The sequence below is a fragment of the Brienomyrus brachyistius genome, chromosome 11 (assembly GCF_023856365.1).
Source record: "Brienomyrus brachyistius isolate T26 chromosome 11, BBRACH_0.4, whole genome shotgun sequence".
NCBI classification, from domain to species: Eukaryota; Metazoa; Chordata; class Actinopteri; order Osteoglossiformes; family Mormyridae; genus Brienomyrus; species Brienomyrus brachyistius.
Window position 1 is genome coordinate 27,686,398 of NC_064543.1, and position 25,164 is coordinate 27,711,561.

Sequence of the window (25,164 nt, forward strand, 5' to 3'; positions counted from 1 at the left end):
ACAGGTCAAAGATAATTTAACAAAGCACTGTTTTCAGTTTGATTTAAATTTAACATACCGTCCCAACTTCTTCTGATTTGGGGTTGTATGTTAATGAGTATACGATTATCCATCCATCCATCCATCCAATTCCTAAACTGCTTATCCTACTGGGTTGTGGGGGGGTCTGGAACCTATCCCGGAAGCAATGGGCACAAGGCAAGGAATAACCCAGGATGGGGGGCCAGCCCATCGCAGGGCACACTCACATTCCTATGAGCAATTTAGCAAGTTCAATTAGCCTCAGCATGTTTTTGGACTGTGGGGGGAAACCGGAGTACCTGGAGGAAACCCCACGATGACATGGGGAGAACATGCAAACTCTGTATACATGTGACCCAGGTGGAGACTCAAACCCGGGTCCCAGAGGTGTGAGGCAACAGTGCTAACCACTGCACCACCATGCCGCCCATATATATATATATATATATATATATATATATATATTTTTTTACTTTAATTTATGTTTAAATGGGTTGTTTCTATTTCTATGTGAATAAATTCATTTGGATGTAAAGGCTATGGTATGGTTTCCCTTTTCATGTTGGGACTGTTTGAGCCATGCAGTTGTAAGGGGCCGTCCATAATTGTCATCATTTTCACAAGTGTACAAAGAGTACTCTTTTCGCCTACCCCTCCCCCCCAAAAAAAAGTGCACAAGCCTATTGAAAAAATGATGATATGCGTACAATACCAGTGCCCATTTGACATGTTTAAGCTCTGTAGGGCACAGGTAGAGTCTGTGAAGTTTACTAGTATCAAGAATACTGTAGTATTTCAAATAAAGACATGGATTTCAAGAAAAAAAGGTTGTTATATTGTTTTTCCAAAAACATGTAGGATACATGAGGATATACATGTATGAACTATCTACCAAAGACAGGAGACAAACAGATGTACATGTAGTGCCAGAAAGATCAGCAGAAGCCAAAAAAGTCACTCTGATACACAGTCCTACTACAGGTTGGTTGTCCCTGGAACAATAGATACATGACAACATTTTCCAAGAACAAACAGTAGCTTTTCAGGTTGTGACATAAAAACCAAAAAGAAAACCAAAGAAATTGGTCATTGTTCATGTTCCTATATAAACCTACAGGTTGGCCAAAGAATGTCCCATGTCTAATGATTTGGAGACAGAACAAGAGATACCCAGTGAATTACACATAAACGAACAGGCACTAACTTCTTTTTCAGCTGAATGTGTTTCCCTGGCTGATTCATCCGCCATTGCCACTGGCACAGTGGCATCATCACTCTGAAAAAAATAAGAATTAATACCTAGGAAGCTTTGCTGATATACAAAAAATTCTGCTATGAAAATTGATGCCTGCCTTTTTAATATGTTATTAATTATAAAAAAAGGAAAAAAAGAAAAGAATAAATACCAGTACCTGTCATGCTGTGCAACATGACAGTTTTGCAAAGAACACAAACCAGGTCGTAACTAATATCAGAATCCTGAAAAAGATGCAGCAGAATAAAAAAAACAAGCTCAGTCATAATATGCATACAGAACACTATCAGCATGCAATATAGGAAATTGCCTCCTGGGGACGAGGTTGTACAGAAATCTGACATGGGATCCCTCTCTATACCAGCACTGTTTTCAACTCCGTCCACATGGGAATAGTATATGCATTGACTTTAATTGGGATGCGATCTCGGCATTTTCACGCTATTTTCAAGCATTAATACACAAGTAAAGTGGTATAATTTGGGAAAATTGTATCTAGAAAAACAAATACATACAGTACAGGGTGTAAAATAATCCTGAATAGTGTTAATCGAAGGTTTTGCTTTGATTTTTTCCATGCAGACGATTGCACTGCGATACAAGTCAGTCCGGCTCGATTTTGATGTTTTGGATGCGTTCCAGAGCTTCTGTCCAGCCTTCACGGCATCTACACGTTTGTCAGAAGAATGAACAAAGCAGAAAATATTCATAAACTGTTCATACGCATTGCAGGGGGCCTTATGAATGGCCGTTTTCCTGTGATTCGCATATGTAAATATTTTTGTGAAGTCGGCCGTGTCCGCCATTGTGATGCAAAACCAAGCAACAGGAGCTAAACTGAAGTATACTATTTGAGCTGTACCAAAGCAAAGGAAATTGCTCCCTCAGACATCATAAGGGTCCTTGAATCAGAATTAAGAGAATTAAGAAGAATTAAGAGAATTTTGCCTCACTGGCAAGGTAAAACTTTGCAAATTTGTTTCCAACAGTGAGAATGCGATGGCAACCATCCCAGAAGAAGAGCGTGCAGTAATCAAAGATCCAGACATGGCTTTTAGCTCACCACAGAGGGAATGAGCTCTTGGCGTAGATTGGTGCATCCCATCTGAATCATTCAAATTTAGAGTTCAAGTGAAACAAAATCCCATTAACAAGAAGAGGTGTGTTTTCTACTGTAGCCTCCGTGTATGATCCCCTAGGGTCTGTAGCACCGTTTGTCCTTTTGTGGAAATACATACAGCAAATGTGCAGAGAGAAGACTGGCTGCGATGAAAAACTTCCAGAAACCTTAGGACCTCAGTGGGTGTCCTGGATTAAAGACCTACACAATCTGGCTGAAATGCAAATCGAAAGATGTTTCTTATCTTCAGGTTTGGTGACATCAAAAGGTATTAGCGTCATCATTTTGCAGATGCAAGTGTCTTCGGATATGGTGAATGTACTTACCTGCGAGCCATCAATTAGTCTGAAGATGTCCATAGTTGTCTAATAATAGAAAAGTCAAGGATTGCACCAACCAAGGTCATAACTATATTGAGACTAGAACTCTGTTTGCCAGTTGTTGCAGTTCAAACCAGCGACATGCTCCAGAAGGATCCAAGGTCTGCAAGAAAATCTTCTGAATGGATTCCATGGTCGTTCTTGGATACATAAACAAGGATGCTAGAAGGTTTAATATTTTTGTAGTGAACTGCATACAGAAAATCAAGTTAAGTGCAAAGTCTGAACAGTGGGCTTATGTTGCCTCTGAGGACAATCCTGCAGACCATCACTCTTGGATTTCCTACAGAAATTCTCTGATTTGTCAAGGGGAGTGAAAGCATTTGTTAGATTGAAGAGACCAGTCAAAGAATGAAGCAAAGGACCAATGAAAGTACAAGTTTAGAAGAAATAAAGGAAGCAGGTCTTGCTATTATTAAGCTACTTCAAAAGGAAGCATTCTCAGATGAGATAAAGAGCTTCAAACTAAGGAAAGTAGTTGCTAAGACCAAAGACAGTAAGCTACATGAGTTGAGTCCATTTATGAATGAAAATGGTTTTCTAAGGGTGGGAGGACATTCAAGTCAAGCCACGCTACACCCAAATGTGAAACATCTAGCAGTACTCACAAGGAACAGCAATGAATCAAATTTACTTATTAAGCACTTTCACGAAAGGGTACATCATAAAGGATATGGAATGATGATGAACAAATTAAGACAAAGGTGGCACAAGGTTAACTTCAAGGTTAATGACATTGTCCTTCTACAAGATTATCTGGCACCACGCAATGAATGAAAGCTGGCCAGAATTCCAACAGTCTATCCAGGTCCACATGGTAGGGCGAGAAAACTAAGACTGCTAGTTAGTGAAACTATGTTGGAGAAAACAGGAAATGCACAACTAAAATTGTGTTCCTTGAAAGACCTGTACAGAAGGATGTTACCTTGCTTGAGGCAGACTAAGGTATTTAATGTTTTGCCTGAAATTCCATGTGAAATGGTTAACAACCGGAAATGTTTCATTGAGAAGCGTAGGGAAATCCCACATTATGGTTTGTGTGATTTGGTGGGAGTGTAACTGTATCTGTTATGTGGGAGATTTATATCATTTGCTTACCTTTCCTCAGACTTATTTTATAAAAAGGAAAATGAATTTAGGTTGCATTTATTTAAATATACTTTATTTAAATATATTGTTATGGTGTTGGCTTAATATAATTTGCACATGATTCCTGTGAGGCGGCTCTCGCGAGAGAAACAACTCCACAATGACGCGGAAAACCAAGCCGCACATACAGATATTGTTGAAAGACTTCTCTTAGTCCCACAGACCTAAGGAAATGTATTTTAAATATAGTTAAAAGAACATTAAAGGACAATTTCCCTTTGTGGTATGCATCCAAAAAGGTATTTTATGTTCATCTGCCTGTATTGTACTTTAGCAAAATGTTATTTTGCATGCTCTGCATGTTATTGTTTTATATTTTCCTTTGTCAGTGCTTTATGTTTAGTTTTCATGGTGGATTTGGGAAAAATTTGGAATAAACCAGTCACAAGGAAACCGCTTGTCTGCCTGTGCCATGAGGGAGCAACACTAGCATTAGCTAGCTAATTTACAGAGAATGGTAAACCGCCATTTTAGTAGCCGCAGTTTCAGTTATCCACCATTTACTACGGTCTGAAAAAAGTTGAAAAAAATCCCAGTAAGTTTCAAACCACAAGTTCCGTTCAATTTATAGAACTGATACTACTGAACTGTTCATTTGCTGCAGGTTTGTGTGCGCAGAGAACGCTTCCTACTGTCGAGGAACAGGGTAAGGATAGGGTTAAGTTTTGGCTGTCATGGTTCGGTTATGAATGTTTATAATTATCTCCTCCAAGTTTGTTCTTGTTATTAATGTATTATTTCTATAGTTTTAAAGGGGAGTATATGTGGTCATGATAAAACGTTATATTATGGTGAGGTTGTTTTGTTGGGATGGGTTACTGTTGGGGCATGTGAATGGTAAATGGACTGCATTTATATAGCGCTTTTCTACTCCTACGAGTACTCAAAGCGCTTTACATTTCATGCCTCACATTCACCCATTCATTTATGCACCGGAGGCTGCCATGCAAGGCGCCAACCTGCTCACCGGGAACAATTTGGGGTTCAGTGTCTTGCTCAAGGACTTTGATTGGGTCAGAAGGAACCAGGGCTCGAACCTGCAACCCTCCAATTGCTGAACAATAGCACTACGATGAGATGGCCCACTTTTCCAATTGTAGAGTAGTGGTGTATCAGGGTATTGCAAAGAAAAGGTACAGGACACTCAGATTCTGTGTGGACTACCAGCGACTTAATGCTGTCACTAGGAAAGATTCATACCCCGTACCCCGCATTGACGATGCGCTAGACCAGCTCTCTCAATCAACTTAGATCAGTTCACTGGACCTGAGGAGTGGGTATTGGCAGATTTACCTGTCTCAAGCTGCCTGCCCAAAGATGGCCTTTACCATTGGACAGGGGCTATGGGAGATTACTGTAACAGCCCAACCAAGTTCAAAAGGCTGATAGAAAAGGTCTTGAGTGGGGTGCCCGCCTCAGCGTCTATAGTTTACCTAGATGACCTTCTTGTTCATGCCAGGAGTTGCAGTGAGGCATCTTCGAGAGGGTGCAGCAGGCTAACTTATCTCTTAATTCAAAGAAGCGCCATCTCCTACAAAGAAAGACAACATTCCTAGGCCATTTTGGCAGTGGTGGCTTAATGGTTGGGGAAGCGCACTTGTAATTGAAAGATTGCAGGTTTGAATCCCTGACCAGCAAGGCACCACTGAGGTACCCTGAGCAAGGTACCGCCCCAAGCACTGCTCCCCAGGTGCTGAATTAGCTGCCCCCTGCTATGTCACATATGGGTTAAATGCAGAGGACATTTCGTTGTTGTGCACTGTGTGCTGTGGTGTGTCAACAATGACAGTTAATCACTAAATTCTAAAAATTCTAATTCTTCTATGTTATGGGGCCTGATGAAATAGCCACAGACTCTGCTATGGTGAAGGTGGTGGAAGGGTTAGCCGGTGCCGAAGACTGTTCGACATGTGCGCAGCTTCCTGGGACTGGCTTCCTACTACCGTTGCTTCATCCAGGGGTTTGCAGACATCGTCTTGCCCCTCCGTGTCATGATAGAGAAAGGCTGATATTTTGAGTGGTCTGAGGCTTGTCAAGATGCTTTCAACCAGCTGAAGGACCGCTTAATGTGTGCCCCAATCCTGCCTCTGCCAATTCCAGCCAGGCCCTTCATTTTGGATACTGATGCCAGTGATGTGGACCTCAGTGCATTCTTGAGTCAGCAGCAGCAGGATGGTGAGAGAATTACTGCATATTTTATTTGCTCCTTGTGCTCCTTGCTCCCTGCCTTGTGCCCATAGCTTCCGGGATAGGCTCCGGACCCCCCCTGACCCAGAAGGATAAGCAGTTTGGACAATGGATGGATGGATGGATGGACGGATGGATGGATTGATGCATTCACAGCAACTTGGAAACTGAAAATTACAACCTCATATTTATAAAAGTACTGAACGGAACAAGAGCAGCTGAACGGGATGGATCTATTATGCAAATTTATGCAAGCGAATGCTAATTCTACTACGGTTTGATGCTAACATAACACTGTGATTTTCACAGATGTGCTAATAAATTAGCACACAGTTAATCATGGTCTGAATCTGGGGGTTACATCCTTCGAAGCCTTTGTAGGTGTCCTTCATAGGTTTGCGCAATTAATCTTGAGATCTTGACAAAAAATAACGTATTTCTAGTATAGATGTACCTATTCGACGGATTGGGTGTCGGCCATTTGTGACCGATCCATGTCCGATACTTTTTTATTTAGTTTTCGGCAGTCCGTAAAAAGGTAGCTCCTATTTCTTGTTAAATCCGTTAGCACAATCAATTGCATTTCAGATGTATTTTGTGGCATTCAAGCTGGGTACTAAGGCTGCCACTCAGTTTCTCTGCTTCTCAGTGGGTGACGTCCACCTGCTGTGACGTCATGCGCATCCCCCTTCACAGGTGGGGGAGCGTAAGAATTTCAGATAAAAAGGTGATGACGACTAATAACACAGTGATTTGCAGTCTTTGTAAAAATAAAGTTGAGAGCTAGAAGTAGGGTTTAGTGGATAATCCCATTAAACAATGTGCATGCAACTGTGCGAGACAAAAAAAAGCAATGGATGATTTGCAAGTTGTTAGCTTGGGCTGCTTTGCACACTTTGTACAGCTTGTGATGCACAAGAGGATGTTATAGCAAAGAAGTGTAAGTTATGCTTTTGCCCTTGCGAGAAAAATTGGGTGCCATTTTAAGCATTCGCCATTTGCTTATACTCTCCTGGAAGATTTTCAAATTGAACTGTCTCAAAATGCTTAAAACGAGATGTACAAACGAGGTGGAACAGGACAATATGCATGTTTCTAGTAGCCTAATTAAATATTTTTGGCATACATTTTTTTCATTCCTATTTACTAGCTTGAAAATATGAATATAATGAAATATATATAAAAACATGAAAGTGAAAATCGTTCAGAACTGAAAACGTGGATCGGCCCATCCCTAATTTTTAGGGTGCATCTGAAATGGCCTTGGAAATGGGGCGGCCTTGTTGCGACTGTGACACATTCAAATGCAGCCTTAGGAGGATGCAACCCACAGCTGTGTCTGAATTCAGCGTCTGCATCCTTTGAAGGCTTACCTTAGTTTCTCCGGAAAGTCACTCTCCATTTACACATGACATTTAACTTAAATGGCTGATACCTACCCTTGTAAAAGCACAGGCCCTGTTTTCCACAATGGTGAAAGCCTCACTTATCTTTTGATTGATTAATTATTTTATTGATGCTCATGGGGAAGTTCTCTTTTCACTTACCCCATCTTACTCTCCATAGGTGAGACCAAACTTGGAAGCAAAAAGCAATCACCCATAGCAGCATGGGTATTGTTCAAAGACCCAGAAACATGCTGAAGCTGGGCTTGAACCAGTGATCTTCGGAGGACAGGCACAGAGGCTTAGCCAACCGAGCTATACACTGTCTCTCTATTTCAATAACTTGTGCTAAAGACTAAAAAGGAGGAGTGTGCTTGGAGCTTGCTACGCAATAGAACTTTGGCCGTGAGCTTTGGTACAGAGACTGGATTGGAAAGCAAAATAAAAAGCATTGTGCAGCTAGTTGGAGCGCTGCAGCAATGTTCTACCTCTTAGTATGTGGCAGTGGTTGGTTAACTTTCATTAGCCGAGTTCAGTTCAATTCTTTTGTATTGCGCATTTTCACAACATTACATTTTCTCATAGTGCTCAACATTATTCCTCCCCAAAGCCGCCAGAGAGCAAGCCAGAGACAATGGTGTCAAGGAAAAACCTAGTATGTTGTAACCAGACTCAAAGGGGGAGCCCATCCTTCTGGGGTTGGCAGAGGAAGCCCAAAATTTAAAAAACATTTATTTACTGGCTGCTATTTGAGTGTCTTCATGATCTCGAATTCAAGAAGTAATAAAACGCCATTTATGCCTCACTTATGCTATTGGTCTCTCTTAAAATTTCACCATTTCTGGTTCACACTATCCAGGTCTGCATGCACTGCACAGCGAGGCTTCATCTCACCACAAGGTACTAACAAACACTGAACGTCTTAAATTTAGTTATTTAAAAGCCTATATAGGACTCTGCAAACCAAATTTACATGTCCACAAATGTCATGGAGACATCGCTTGTTAGTTACGGTGTTGACTGATAGTTTGAGTGAAGAAGGCGCCCATCTCCAGTTAGCAAACACAATGATACAGTGAGGGAAAACAGTGACTTTGATTTTATATCATTTAGGGGACCTGAAACCTATAAAAACACAGGAAACTAATGGAAGGTGACAGATATGCTTTGCTGTTACAATGATGTTCTGCCATTTGTTGGTGTGTTTATGTTGCATATGTAGTGCAGAGTAAAACAGTAATGTAAAACTGTGTAAACCACTCATATCAAATCATTGTACTCAAAAGATAGCATGTACCTGTTAAAAACTATTTTTGTCAGCATCACTTTCTAATCATCACGTCAGGTTAAGTGCTACACAACTGAAGGTTTGGGATGCAGGCTAAATAGGGTTACATTTGATTTAAATGATCGACTACTGTGAAATATTTAGGATTAGTGTAATGAACACCCTAATATTTCTTATATTATAGTAATGACTAATATATGATCAGCTCCCAAATTATACCGGGGGGGGGGGGGGGGGCTCAGTCTTCAATTCACGTAACTAACAATTTTGGCTAGCCGCAACTGCTGCCAAGTAATAGATAAATACAGAGGTAATAAAGAGGATTTCACACAGTGGGGTGGAGAAATCTCATGGTATAATGCAAAAAATAAATGAAAGGAGGACAAGCAAATGTGATTGGAACTAACAGAATGAAGCTTCAAAGTTAGACCTGGAACAGGAACTATTACCAGGATACCATTTGCACTCTTACAAACAAGCCACCATCTTAATAAATCTAGCAGAATAATTATTTTAACATAAAACTACTTGCAGTTTACCTGAATGTATCATGGATCATTCAGACACAAGGGATCTTGTGACTCACCTGTTTAATCTTACACAGATCCTCAGGATCCTTTACCCAGAATGTTGTAAGCTTACAAGATGTTGTAAGAGCCAAAGTGGAAATTAAGTTGCCTGCTGCTTAAGTGCTAATACTGGAAATAGCTATTTGAAAAAGTATGTTGGCAAAACAACTACAAAACTCTTGGTGAATGTTATAATAAATATGTCAGTGTGTCAAACTGCAGGTTTTTTAATCTTATGATTATCTTATACAAAAAAGCAATTAGTGTATTATTAAATGTACAAAATTCAGTACATTTTAATGCACATTGCATTCTGCACGGCACTGACACCTTATGGAAGTGGGCTGTACTGCATTAGCAGCTTAGTTCTATGACATGGCAGGAGAGCAGTTTAGAATACTCACTGCGAATCATATACAGCAAATATATTTTCCTCAGAAGTTAAGAGGTTCAGTATGGAAGAACACTAACAAAGAAGAAAAAATTCACACTCCCCAAAAATGTCACATCCTACTGTAGAAGACATACCTTTAGAAAAACCCAACCAGAACACGAAACATTAATACCACAAGACAGATGCATATATTTTATATTTTATTAGATTATAATTTGCAGAGCTTAAAATATTAAATGCTTTTAACTTAGATAATTAAAAACACATAAAACGAAAGCCAGAACTGAAGAACCCTGCAAATATTAAAAAAAAGAAATAAATAAAATCCCTCCTCAAACACAGAGGCTGTCCAAAAAGAAAGCTCTCTCTACTGCCTGTGACAGAGTCATACACAGTGATTACTGGAATTACCATTCTCTCTCTTGGGTTTGCCGTCCCATCAGTGTGCAAACACACACACATACAGACAGACAGACACACTCAAGCCTTTGTCAGAGGACAGGCAAGACATGGGGTGGGTGGCGTCTGGGGATGGAAATGTCATATGCAAGGTGGTCAGTTGGGGCAGCGCAGTTTTAAAAACCCCCTTGCGAGCTTGCAAAGGGCAGACGGCCATATCATGACTACTATAAGCCCCCTGAACAGAATGTGTATGTCTATTTTGTTTGGGGGGGGGGGGGGGTTGCATGTACAGCAGACAGTACGAACTGTCTTTGTCCTCATGTTGTGCTGGTTATGCGAGTAAAAGCAGCAGCAGCATCATTCATTGGCCCAAAACCCTAACAAACCTTACCAGTGCCACAGGGGGCACCCCAGTGCAGACTTTCAATTCATTCTGTGTTTTTGAGCAAAACCAAAAGTTCTACATTGCAGGGTCTGCTTCCTCTGAGTCAAAGACTAATGTCCTTTATGTTGTCTCCATGCACACCAGAGCTTTGAAGCATACATACATACATACATACATACATACAAACATATAGTTAAGTGGCAACCAGATTACTTGACTTCAATATTACACGTGAGACTGTGTTAACATAAAAACAGTATTTTCTCGCGGCTCTCTCCGCAGTTGGCAGCAGTAACATATGCCCTCACGTGTCCTGAGTGGGAAGGCCTCTCAGAATGTGCCTGTCTCCCAAAATAAAATCCAAAACAAAGTGAGGAAAGAAGGGTCAATCCAAGCAGAAGGCTGGCTGTGGTATGGGGCAGTGACGGAGCCCGGGCTCACCCTGCCGGTACGGGACAGTGACGGAGCCCGGGCTCACCCTGCCGGTACGGGACAGTGATGGAGCCCGGGGTCACCCTGCCGGTACGGGACAGTGACGGAGCCCGGGCTCACCCTAAAGCTGTGCCAGCTGGAAAGGTCACTCTCTGGGTTTCATATCCATAGTAACATCATACCATAGGACTCTGGACACTGGCAAAGCCACCGCGCAAGGATGAGAGCAGAGAGGAAACTGAAGAGAGAACAGAAACGCTCCGGGAAATACAACAGCAGGGAGTATGGAGGGTAAAAGAAAATTAAATAAAAGGAAACAAAAAAACAAAAAGATGATTGTTATTTAAAGGGCTGGGCGGGTAGGCGGGATCCGCCAGGAAAATAGCGCACACCAATTCCTGCTGGTGTGATGGCCCCGCTGCTCACAGCCACATTCAGGGTCTGGAAGGTCTCTAAGTGCCGACGGCAGCTCAGCCAGCTCAGCCCTCCCCGTTCCGGATCCTCCCACTGCACAGGCTGCATACGGGCCGGCTCATCTCTCCGTTACGTGGTTCTGTGCGGCGGGCAGGGGTGTGCAAAGGACCTCTGACAAGTCGTCCATGATGGAGGTCTCCTTGGGGTCCACCAGGTTGAACTCCCTTACAAATACGATGAAATGTGCATACAGCGTATTCAGGTGGCCCTGCAGCTCCAGTGCCACGCTCTCCTTAAAGTGCGCCCAGTAGATGTGAGCCAGCACATGGAACAGGTATCTGCAGATCTTCTTCACCACAGCTTCGAAAGCGCTGGGGAACTCCTTACCTACATCAGGGGGCAGAGAGCTCATGTCATCCTTAACTCTACTTCAATGTGCTATTTTACAATCTGCAAACAGTCATCTACTGTATTGTCCATGGTACACGTGAACATGGCACTCTGGCTAACCAAAAACAGCCAGTGGAAACAGAATTTTATTCGTCTTACCATATTTTGTGGGGAAGATGTCTTCGTCTGTCACCAGCTTCTGAACCAGACTCATGACGAAGTCTATATATTGTGGGGCTGTACATTTTGTCTTCTTTCCCTTCTCATCATACCAATGATATATCCTGATACAGAGAAAGAAAGAGAATGCATCTGAGAAGCTGCTGAACCCTGAGCTGCCATCTTGCATAGCAGCTGTCTGGCTCTGCCCACGAGGACCCAGGGCCCTGGCCGGCTTTGCCGATGCCAGAGATAGGGCAGCCAACACAGGCCTAATCTCGCCCGCAAATGACGCACCATTCCCCATGGGCGCATTCCCAGACCGGCATTCGCGTTCCCAGACACCGCCGCCCCCCCCCCCACTGTAGACATGCACACGAGGCATCTGGACGGGACACAGTACATGCACACTCCTACGGACCGAACGTGGGGTCAGAGGTTAGACACTCAGTGGACAGCAAGGAAGCCTGTTTATGTGTGAGGAACCCAAACAGCAATGAAGAGGCACACCCAGTTAGTTCACTTAATACTTTATATTTTAAACTGATCTTAAGGCCAAACCACAATCGAGCATATGCTGACAAAGGATGCCTAATACCCTGCTATTTGCAGACAACATATTTTTTTGCCTGCAGTAACTTTCTAAATGCTAACAACACTGTGACAGACCTGCTCCTTTCAAATAACCTTGAACTGTCATGTTTTTCTGGGATTAAAAGGGGCCACGATACTTAATAATTCATTACTGTATTAGCTACAAAAAGTTTTTAATGAGATTGTGGGGGGGGGGGGTGTCTGTAAATCACTTGGCTGATTTTCGTTCGTCGCCTTTTTCAAGGATTTGGTTATCTAAGTAGGATTGTGTGTTGATAGGCCTAATACACTGTAATAAATGGAGGCCTTACAAGACAAACTCAAGAGAAACCCTGCTACTGGCTGCTCAAAACCCGAGACCATAGATCACAAACAGTGAACAGAAATGTGCCAGACTCACGTGCTGCATGCCGTCATGGCCTGACAGGTCTCTCCAGTGCAGAACTCGGAGATTGTGCTGTACTGCAGGTTTATGAGATTGAAGAAGGTTGTCGCTGTGAGGAAGTGTGAACAGAAGAGGGCAGTATTAGGTCAGCGACACACACACAGCCAGTTAATAAAGCAAAGTTGTTAAGAAGCCTCCGCTGCATGTGTCTTAAGCCCTGTCATGCTCTAATAAGGACTCCTGCTGGTAAAAACCATGATGCTGAAAAAAGAAGCCTGCAACTTTAAGTATAATAATGGCAAAATGGTATGATTTTATTAAAAAAGGCATATCTGTATTCCACAAAACCATGTTTGGAAGTGTGATGATAAACTAGCTGAATACACCGGGATTTGAATGACAGATGATAAATATGAATAGCCTGAGCTTCCCTTAAGGCAGTGTTTCCTCTCCGGCTCCCAGCAAAAACAGGGACTGCCTGGGGGTCCCAGAGGTTCGGGTTAAGAAACACTGGCTTAAGGTGTTTAAAAATCAGGTGTTTTCTTTGAGAGCCAGTCAGGACATACTGTTGCTGGCGAGCCATTCATTAACGTCGATCTCTCGGGGCAGCACCACCAACTCCTTCAGGTCGAAGTCCACCACCCGTGCTTTGGTGTACTCCGACTCCAGGTAAGGCTTCTTCTCCTCCGTCGGTGCCTTTTTCCCATTGGGCTTCGCCTTGGACTTCCTGTGAATAACAACCAAAAAACAAAAATGGAGGAGGGGTTGGTACGTAAGCGGCATCCTAAAATGACAGTGTGGTGCAGAGAGAAAGTGTGAATGTCACACAAAGACTGATTCACTGATTGAGGAAATGAAAGGCCCAGCGTGTACAGAATGCCGTTAACTGCCGCTGGTGAAATTCGCATCCTGTCTACGGGACTATTTGCTTTTGTTGTGTGGTACTGACCAACAAGGCTGAAGAGAGACCACAGTGAGCCCAAGTGACCTAAGGGTGGCCCCTTAGTATCAGGAGCAGGGGGTACTGGTGCCTGCATTAGAGGGCTGTCCATTTTACTTCCAGTGCTATTTTTAGCAGTGATGTGTTATATTAACAACACCTTCAACACCCCAGAGACACCAGCCACATCCTGCAGTACACTGGGAGCATTGGGAACCTAGGCATGAGCAGTAAACTCCACAGAGCACAGTAGTGCAGCACCAGAGCCCCATGTCTTAGTCAAGAGAACAAAGACTTGAAACTAAACACAAACATTTTTCTCTGCTAACTGTCCTTTTATGACCCATAAAACTTCAGCCAATAAAACCAAGCAAAGACAAGGGAATCTAGCCACTGTGCCTCCGGTGTCCCCAAGGGTCTAAGAACCCAACGCACCACATGCTGTGGGCCCTGTAACATCCCATTAGGTCACATGACTCCATAAAAAAGTGGCCTTGTGCATCTCAGTGAGTCAAAATAAATGAACAGCATTCGGCTCAGAAGGCACAGCCGGCATGACTTTCCACACAGGACCTAGGGTCTCTAGTCGACATTCCCAGCAAACAGTAACAGCGAGGGGTCATGAGTGGCCCCAAGCACGTGCTGTGGCAGGACAAAGGAGGCTCTGTGTGTGCAGTAGCCACACAGTCTGCCTTCAATGTCCACACACCCAGCCAGGGCCTGTACTGTGCTATGCTATTGGTCTGGCTAAGGGCGGCTCTGTCTGGCCCAGACAGACCCAGGACTTGCTATGCTCCAGAGCATGCAGTTATGTACACAGGGCCCAGCTTCCCAAAACACATGGCGAGTGGGCACCCCCGCCACTAAACAACATGGAGGCATTGTTAACTAGCTCATCCCATAGACAGCAGCCTGTTGGCAAGAGGCCACAGTTCCTATGCAGACTCATTCACTGAGGGTTGCCAATACATCACCATTAAAGTCATTATGACCAACTGTGTGAGTGATCTGCCCATTGTGTAATATCAAAACCAAACTACGGCCCATGTGTGTTGTAAGACCAGGGATTAAACTGCTCAATTAGCTCACTTCTAGTTACATTGTGCTGCTCTTCTGCACTGCATTGCTGCACAACCCAGAGAGCCGCAAAGCGCAGCAAAAATGCAGTGCTTCTCTCAGCTTGATTTCTGACCTTTTCATCTCCACCGTATGTCTAAACAAAACTCCCATTCCGGGCCCTTTAGAGAGACTGCTTCAAATTTCTTGAGCAACAAGACAGAAACCCAGGAAGGTCCTCGCCTCTCAAGGTTTACGCTCCTGTGTGCATTACACACCTCACTGGAGCAGCTTCTCCAGCCATATGCTTCTGTAATAAACCAAAGGAGACCTCAACACTTCTGCCAACACATACAACACACACACGAAGAAGAGGCGAAGACAGCAGGCTCTATTTAAGAAGGTATGCTCCTTTGCCAGTCAGAGACCAAAGCATGATGCAACTGGGACCTGTAAACCTTCAGTTTGCTTTGGAAACTTCAGCGTGGTCATTTCCCCTCACATTCCCTTTTATCCATAAGGGATCTGAAAGTCAACCATCAAGGTGATAAGCTGGGCAATCATTTGCAGAAAAAAAACCTTCAAATAGTTGTCTTATCCAGCTTGTGCATCTGCAAAGCAGATTTCAGCTGTAGACCACAAAGGCTTTTTTGTGATGAGATGGTCTAGATGACCACTTGAGGCTCAACCAATGATAATGTAAAATGATTAAGAGTCTATATTCGAGGGGGAAGATGAAAGTAGGAAGAAAGGCTCTTAAGAAAACTGAGGAAATCACCCTCCTTGAGGTGCAGAACTCAAAGCACTTGCAGCTCTTAAACATCACCATAAATATCACCCTCACCAGTTTGACCATTTAGGAGCTTAGCATGGTTGAAACAGGTTAGGTTCCAGGCAAAATAAATATTCCCAAAAATCCCAAAAGATCTATGTAACACTGAAATGGAATCCAGCATAAATGTTGCACTTCAACAGTATGTGCCAGGACTTGCAGGAAGCTTGCAGTCTACAATGTGTAGACTGATACTTCATGGGTCCTTTGTGAGAGTAGACAGAGAACATGGGTTTGATCACTTTAATATTAGACATTTTTTGGCTGCTGCGGTGGATGGAGGGATCTTATGACTGAACAACCGAACAAGTGCCCTCCATTAATTAATCCATTTCCCATAACTACTTATCAAGTGCAGGGTCAGGGTGAGTTTGGAGTCCATCCCATTAAACACAGGGTTCAAACATGGGGGACACCTTGGATGGGATGTCAGGAAAAACTCAGACAAACCAGCACACACAATATGGAAACTTCAGACACACCAATCCACCTAAGACTTGATAGAAGCATATTAAAGCGAGCACATGCAGGGGGTGATATACAAACCCCATTAACAAACCGAATCCATAACTCAGAAGGGGAGGGGGCGGGGGGTCTGTCATTTTTATTTAATTCATTTAAGTTGAGGCTGAGCACCTTATGAAGCACAAGAGGAAGTACACTGAACCAACCAAATAAACAGAACAAGAAAAAGACCATGTTATTTTGGATATGCACAAGATGGATGAACTGACGGATGGATGGATGGAGCAAAAAAAAAAACATATCAACATAAAATCAGAGACCATAACTAGGCAAGTATTCAAGCAAGAACTGCTTGCATCCCTCTGGGATTATTGCATGTTGTATCCTGTCTTATTTCCTGCACCGATGGTGAAAGAATCCATCCAGTGTCCCCACCTATTTGTGCAAGTTATATCACACAGAAGTGGAGATGAAAGATGTGTTATTGCAGGGTGGATAACGGGCTTTGGCCGACTACATTCCACTTGATACTGAAAACAATCAGCGGCATTATGAGCCTTCTGACCAGCACTTACAGAGGTGTGCCATTTCTGTGGACCAAGACATCTTGGGTTCAGGAGAAACTTTCACCTACCTAACTCTCATTCCCTCCATGGACTAACATAGACCATGATCGGTAATTTCATAAGGGGCTCTGGAGCCATTGTGACGTGAATGTGTCTGCTTCCTGGATCATATCAGTGGGCCTCAGGACCAACGCCCCGGAGCCTTAAGCAGTCAGCACTTTACCGCATCTCTGCCACCCTTCCCAGCCCCCATCCAAAGCACTTCCAGACAGGCGAGGATGATTTTGGCCTTTGTCCACAGCCCTCTGTCCAGGCTGGGAGGCACACAGTGCCTTTTATGGTAAATATTTCTCCATGAGAAACCACTAACCAGGGCAGTTGCCATAAGGTGGCAGTGTTGGGGGGAGGGGTTGCTTTTCTTTTTCTTAAAATAAACTAATGGTTTAGGAATTCCCCTCATACCACAGCAAGGAGGTGGTTATAAGGGGAAAAAAACACACAAATTAGGGAACCAGGCGAACAAAGAACCATCGTTTAAGAACAGCAGCTTTAATTTTTAAAGGAGCCCGAGTTAAGATTCCATGACGTGCAGCAGACGGACAGCAGACGGACAGCAGACATGCACACTGCAGCATGTGGCCCATGCCTGGCCTCGGGATGGGTATGGGAGGCGGCAGAGGCGAGGAAGAGCTGGCTGGAGGGGGCCTCCAGCACGTATGCAGAACATGCCAGGCGCCATGTTCCTATGGGCCCTCAAACTGACTCAGGCACTTAAAGATGAAAAGTAGGAAAGCCATATGCCATACCGACCGCCAACTAGAAGCTGTTTTTTTATAATAATTAAAAAAAAAATGGTGACTATATGGATATCTGACCCCTGCAGAGCTCAAAGGTGGGTAAACAGCGTGCTAAGTAACAATGCAACAGGGTTACCAAACTCCATTAGTCAGCCTCCAGGGGAATCTGGGAGCTGTGCTCACAATGGTCTGGATTCCACACTGCAGTGAGACAAACCAGGAGGACAGCAGGAAGCACGAGACTACTGGGAGGCCCCTGCTGGCAGGGAGCGGCTCTGCTACAGGATTGGGCTATGAGGCCGTACTTTGAGAAAGTACCAAAAGTACGGTACTTTGAGGTGTTGATTTTCCACTGGTATAAAAACTGGTACCGGTGCCCAATGATATTACAATGCGACACGGGGTATTTTGCGCTGAATTCGAAAAATGGCAGCAGTATATTACATGGCATGGTGATGTGCAATATTAATAGCAACATTGCATGTTATGCACATACAATTCTTACATTGCTACTCAGCTATATTAAAATAAGATTTATTTACTTTCAATTCTGTATGGATATCATGGCACAGGGGGTTAAAGTTTAACTACAATAATTTCACTCTGTTACTGTCATAGAAAAAAAAAACTTGCCAAGCTTTGCAATTTTAAGCATTCTTTTTATAGATTCTTATATGTTTAAAAATCAGTTTAAAGTTGACCTCCGCTGTTTCTGCATGAGTGCTGCATGCATTCTCAGAGACAATGGTAATCATTTTCACCCTTGCCCTTTAAATCACTAAAAGACAGTGATAAATTATATTACAACAAAATCACATTGCTATAATTATAATAAAATCACATCACTAGGATAGCATGCTATATGCGCACTGTATTAGTATGTTCAACAAAATGCTTTTTATTTTCTTGTCATGCCTTCTGGATCTTTTTGGTGTATATGTTCTTACGACCAAATCACATTAATATATTACTTCATTTATAATTATGAGTTTGCAATGGTTTTCCAGGCGGCATTTGTATTGTGTTTCAGTGGCAGGCTATTTGCATAACCAATTGACAAAAGAAAGCGATTGGTTATGCAATTCAAGTCCCACCACAAAGTACTGAAGTACCAAAGAAGTACCCCAGCTGGTTTGGCACTTGTGGTACTGGAACTTTTGGTACTGGTACTCCACCAGAAGTCACTGGAAAAGTGAAAGTCCCCTATCACAAGTATGGTACTTGGTGCGTTTGAAAAGGACCCTAACAGTTCCTCTGAGAGGGGACCTATCCATCTCATTTCAAAGTTTATGGTTTAAAGCACAAGACTGTCTCTTCTCAGGTAGCATAGATACAACACAAAAACTTTAGACTAACCATCACTCTGCAAATAGAGTCAGAAGAAAACAAAAGCTTGCAGTGCCCCACTGTTTTCACACATGGCCCAAAAATCCTGATTTACTTCCTTTAAAATCCAGATGTATAGGTAGACAAGGATATGCAATATGTCTTGATGACATCTGGCTGGCAAATCAAGCTTTCATATGGGATGAAACTTGGGAATAAGCAGCACAGACATTAGGAGCAGACAGGAAAAACTTTGCTCAGAGACGCTGGTTTTTGATCTGTAAAGCACCGTAAAGTATTTTCCAGAGTCATCTCAAGACACTGCCAAGTACGTTAACATGCCATAATCAGAACCCCAAATCCAGGGGTAAAGCACCATAATCAAGCACACACTGCATACAGAACATGGCTAATACCATTCAACGATTAAATGGAGCCATTTTAACAACCTGTTCTGCAACCAAAGTCTAAAAATAGGCATCATAAAGTGAGGCCTCTGGCAAGAATGATACAAGAATGAAAGTCTGCTTTAAATTACTTTAATTATTGGACGGGAACTAGATTATGGAAAATGCCATCAAGCCAAGTTTTTGCTCCTCACTTCTACGGGGAAGACGCCCTGAATCACAAATAGGTTTTATACAAAGTCACAGTCCTGCTTTTATGAAGGGACCAGCTCACCTACTAACCAAATTTTGTGTTTTCATTATACAGCTTATATTGCTTCATCAGCAGAAATATCTCATTTTACGAATGGATTTTGAAATCACAAATGGTTGGAATTTTTTTGCCTTTAATATCTATTTGTCATCCTCACCCCCACCTCTGTAAGGGCTGTCAAACACATTATTGAAAACCTGAAAGGGAAACTGGTTGAGAAAAGATGGGGGGGGGGGGTTGGAAAGCACTTGACTGTAAGCATATGGACACAATTAAGCTCATCTGTGAAGGGGGCTATAAGGTTGCATCCAGCTAGTGAACATGACAGTGTCTGAGGCTCCTGGGCTGAAAAGGCCACTGTCAGTTTGAAGAAGCCAACAGCACATTATTAAGTTCTTATGGAATTCTACAAAAGCAATATGTACCTTTTATCTCCAGAGTAGCTAGGAGCTGTTTTCTTTTCTGGCCATAGAGCACGTCTTCAACATGTCTCCTTTCAGAAGTTAAAGATAAACCCATCGTGAATTCTGTCTTCCCTCCATCCATCCATTTTTTGAAACTGCTTTTCCCATTCAGGGTCATGGGGGGGGGGACCTATCCCAGAAGCTATGGGTGCAAGACAGGGAACAACCCAGGATGGGGTGCAAACCTATCACAGGGCACACTCACACACCATTTACTCACAAATGCACATCTATGGGCAATTTGGTAACCCCAATCAGTTTCAGGATGTTTTTCGACTCTGGGGGCGGGGGAGACCCGGAGTACCCAGAGGAAACCCCACAACAACACGGGGAGAACATGCAAACTCCACACAGGAAACTTTGGCGGATACTTCAACCCTGGTCCCAGAGATGAAAGGCGACAGTGATAACCACTGCACCACCATGTTGCCTGAATTCTGCTTTTTCAAGTAGAATTTAATGCAAAATAATAGGAGTATCATCTGCAATGCAAGCAAAGGAAAAAGTAGAGAGACCCATGGGCAAAATAAGGCATACTCTACCAAAACCAAACCAAAATATATATTTAAAGTTTGAACAAAAATGGGGTAAACCAAAGAAAACTGGAAGGATGCGTAGATGGCGCCATTTTGTAGAAAAGAATGCAGAGTGTGGAACTGGTTTAAGCCCAACGTCTTGCAGAACTGGAAGTGCTATTTAGACGGCCATTATAGGACTTGTGAATGGTCTTTTCCCCGAAAAACCACAGGTCGGCAAAAGACACCAGTCCTAGAAAAGCCACAGCAGCAATTAAGGAGACTAAAAATGGAATGGATGACTTCCATGCTTTTCCCCCAATGTGAAGGAGGGCAGCTACACTCACAGAAATGTAGTTTCTGAACAAAGACATTGATACCATGTTCACCAACAGAAACGCTCAGCTATGCTCTCAGAAATTAACTCTGAGTAAATGCATGGGTATCATGTTCAGAAAGAAGTTGCATTCTTATTAAATATTATAATTCACATAATTTCTTTCAATAAACAGCCACTGCTTAGCCTCTGTATTGAAGGAAGAGGTATGTTTTAAGTACCAATGACGTGTTTCATCTTGCACTTTGTCTAATTATTGCAAGCTGCTAGCCAGGCTGTTTTGTTGCTTTCAGTTGAGGCATGTTAAAAAAGCACTAATGACAGATTAGCCACAGGGCATCATGACAACTCCACCGAGATTGGGAACAAAAAATAAATAAATCTTGTCCCAAAAATACATAGCACACTTTGAGCTGTGTGGAGAGTGGGATCACATCTTCACTGAGAATCTTCTGTGGCACCAAGCCCAAATTCCTATTGACAAGGTCCGTAAAGGACAACAGCACATTGTGAAGAAGCAGTATGATGGAGAGGGAACCCCTGTTGTGATACCATCTACATAACAGTGACCTGAGAGAGGAGCTAATACCAGGTCAAATCACCAGTCTCTCACTGCTGGCCACACTGCCTTTTATGACAGCAACTACTACTCCAAATTTCTCTACGGTAAGCATTTTGCATTTTAACAGCCATGGGAAGTCGAGATAATCTCTCCATTCCCAGTGGGTCGAAAAGGTATTTACGGGTAGTCATCTTGAATTTATGAATTGTTTTCGTAAATGACATTCATCACCAATGCATGCTTATTATAGACACTGCTTGACTACATAAGTGTACCTTTGCAGTGTACAAACTATTGCTTGCATAAATAGCATTGCAGCGAAGCAAATTAACGAATGATTTCAAAGAACTCATTATTAATACTTAAATGCTATACAATTCACCTTAAAATAATTAAACATTTTAAAGCTGCAACATCACTTTTTGAAGAATAGTTTGCTTGAACAAAGTTTCTGTTTCTGAATGTAAAACGTATATGTGTAATACCCGCCCTTTAAACGAACACATCTTCCCATTACGCCCCATACAATTTTACGCAATGTTCTACCAATTATCTAATCGTTATGCCTACGATCGTATAAGAAAATGAAGTTGATGTAAAATCCCAGACTTGACGCACCTCGCACCCGATCCCTACTCACTCAAGGAAACTTCTCAACTTTGCGATTCGTATTTGCGATCTGCGCAACATAAAAAATAAAGCAAAGGTTCACCTGAGGACTTTCCCGACTACTTGCAGGACCATTTTACAGCTGAATCCGCTTTTGGGGCTCCAAAATACAAGTAAAGCAAAAGTTCACCTGAGGACTTTGCCGACTGCTTGCAGGACCATTTTACAGCTGAGTCCGCTTTTGGGGCTCCTCTCCCCCGGCAGCGCGCAGTGGTCTCCGACCATGGTAAAGCCACCCGCTCCCAGACACCTCACCGCTGCTTCTGCACTAAATATTCACATCTGTACAAACTACAGGAGCAGCTTGTCTTTTTTTCCTCCCCCTTGCGTCCTTTCAGAGGTTTACCCTCCTCGACTTCTAGCCTATGAACAAACGGCAAAGGCGGAGCGTGTCCTCATTTTAAGGCCGTCGACCGTCGGCCGTCTTCTAAGCCTCATTTGCGTGATCTGATAAAATGAACCCACAACGCACATTATTTAGTTCCCACCATAGATATGGCTATGTTAAACAAATACATACGTATAAATCCGGACGATTAACATAGATCCCACGTATGTACATAACTAGAAGGTTACTGGACATTTTTTGTCAAAACATAATGGACATATAAATCAAATATTAGTTTGAAGCATACGTCCAGAAAGTTATTGTGCATTTGCAGCTAATTGAAAGTAGGGGAACCGGCAAGCCGCCAGTATTAAATGGTCATTATCGTGACCCGCCGACTCCATTACGGCAATGTGAGCGCGGCGCATTCCATCCGCATAACCCCATTACGCGAACAGACGTCCATCGCGAATTCTCTAGTATCCGATCCGAACTGTGCACCCCACCATTCCGCTCCGCTTTCAGCCCGGATGAAGGAAGCGTGTAATCCATAAGGCAAACGCGAGTAACCGAGGGACAAGTTACAACCTGATTCCAAATACCTTCTACAATGAGGTTTGGGAAATGAACCGCAGACATATCAAAAATGGCATTAAATAGGCCTATACATATTTTATACGCGTCAATATATAGTTTACAGCTAGACGATAAAAAGCTATGTACAGAAACTAAATATTTCCATTGTTTTTTGCTTAATAACCAACAAAGACAGATGCAAAGGAAAAAGAAAACAGAAGACATGCAGGATGGTGAGAAGAATAGGGAGATTCAGTCTCTGAGTCAGAGCCTACAACTGTGCCACAGGTACTCTGGGGTCAGGAACTGAATGGCAGAGGACTGTCCCCCAGTCACACCTGGGCCATACATTCATGTTTCATCCCTTCCTCATCCCATTGTCCATACAAACAGAAGAGAGAAGGGCTTTTGATGCCAGCAGGGAATGTGCGTGTGTGTAGGGACCTACACAAAAAGTTAGACATTAGCATATGACTGTCCTACCAACCAAATATTGTTTAAGCAAATTTAACACCCAAAGCATCACTTCTAGAATGCAAAATGTTGTAAAGTTTTTCCTAAAGAAACTTAAAATGGCTTTTAATAGTTTACCAGTTTAAATTTAGTAAGCTAAAGTGGAACTGAGATTTCCTAGGTTCGTTCTAAAATATAAATAGCATTATTAAGTATACAAACACACCAGAAAAAAAATTCCAAAAACCGTTTTGTTGCAAGTTTATGCAAATTAAGTATGTGAGCTCTGGAATTCATTAGATCTTTCAACAAGTATTACAAAATCACAACTTGTACATTGTTCTATCAAACTTTTTAAATACTGCATACAATCATACAAGCAAATGACAAACTGCAGTAAAATGTCAGACAACTACAGCAAATCAACTGGTCATCCCTTCAACTGATTTTGAATCAGAACACAGGTAAGACTGAGGAGGTGGGACTCCAGAGAGGATGAGGACCTTCTCCTGGTCCACTGAGGTTAATGAGTAGGTAAGCTTGCCATCTCATTTTGTTGAGACTCATTTTAAACTCAAGCACCATCAAAAAGCAACGTAGAGTAAACAGGTCAAATGTATTGTGAGAAACTGTGTTTGGACCAATTATTTTGTGTTTGATTTGACCTCTTAAAATTTAGTATCAGATAGCTTTCAGATTGGTTTAAGGTTTTCCAGTGTTATGACTGAGTTTGGTTTAGTATAATTTATCATTTGAGATTCATTTAAACAATGCCCCAAAGCAAAAGCCTTATCAGATGAAATCATTACCCTATGACCTTCACTTAACCAGACAGGCTGACAAAACAACAAGTGTAAAAACAAGCAACAAATCGACACAATGAGACCATGCAAAGTCTCCGTCTAGGTTAAAAGGGATCAGGGCTGCCACTAACGACTAATTTTCTATGGATTAATCTATAAACTATTTTACCTATTGGTCGATTAAGTTAAGTGATTAATTTTCCTCAAGAAAATCAAATAGACCGTTTAAGTTAGTTTGTTGTTGTCAAAATAAAATTATGTTATTGCAGGGCTTAAGATAATGGATGCCTAAATATTAATAAGATGCATATTGTAACACCCAAAAGTTAGTAATTTGTATAAATTCGGTGTACCCTTATGCTTATTGAATTTGGTAAGCGGAGCGTGCAGCATGTGACTGTTTTGGTAAATCATAGAAGCGATAACCACTGAAGTCAAGAAAGGCACAGCTCAGCAACCACAACATCTTTTAAAAGAGGAGATATTGTAAATAAACAGTAAAAGATGATGATGGTGAGGGGCTGCTATTTGCTGATTAAAGTCTGACATGTTTGTCAAACACTTATTCAACGGAGATTCAAAAGTAGAAGGCAGACAATTTTAATAATGAGCGTATCTGGCAGCTACAAGGATAAAAGATATTAAGAAGCTCTCCCCACTAATGGTATTTTAATAAACATGAATAGACAACACTTACGGTGGTTTTGCTTATTCTGGCAGTCCAGAATAGCACCTGTGCATTTTCTCTACATGCACTCGTGGATAGAGATAGTACCCAGGGTTAGTACTATGTCATCGATCTTTGCATAATGTAAAACCACCTTTTGGTGTTGGTGGTTACTACTTCCATTATTACATAGTGATCTATGTAATACATCTGTTATAATGAATTGACACATTTTAGAA

General features: G+C 42.3%; 1 protein-coding gene across 4 annotated transcripts in view; it reads right to left on the reverse strand.

Annotated features, from left to right (window-relative positions):
- Positions 1-9,935: 9,935 nt before the first annotated feature.
- Positions 9,936-25,164, reverse strand: part of LOC125751753 (MOB kinase activator 2-like) — a 48,820-nt gene continuing 33,591 nt past the window's right edge. For 3 of the 4 annotated variants that reach the window (XM_049030991.1, XM_049030989.1, XM_049030990.1), the window contains exons 2-5: positions 13,476-13,636; positions 12,925-13,018; positions 11,931-12,055; positions 9,936-11,768 (exon numbers count right to left, since the gene is read on the reverse strand). In XM_049030991.1, the coding sequence (XP_048886948.1) occupies positions 11,500-11,768; positions 11,931-12,055; positions 12,925-13,018; positions 13,476-13,636 (649 nt within the window). In that variant the 3' untranslated portion in view covers positions 9,936-11,499. Of the gene's footprint in view, positions 11,769-11,930; positions 12,056-12,924; positions 13,019-13,475; positions 13,637-22,228; positions 22,595-25,164 lie in introns of those variants that run through there. The other variant, XM_049030988.1, reaches the window with a different exon arrangement.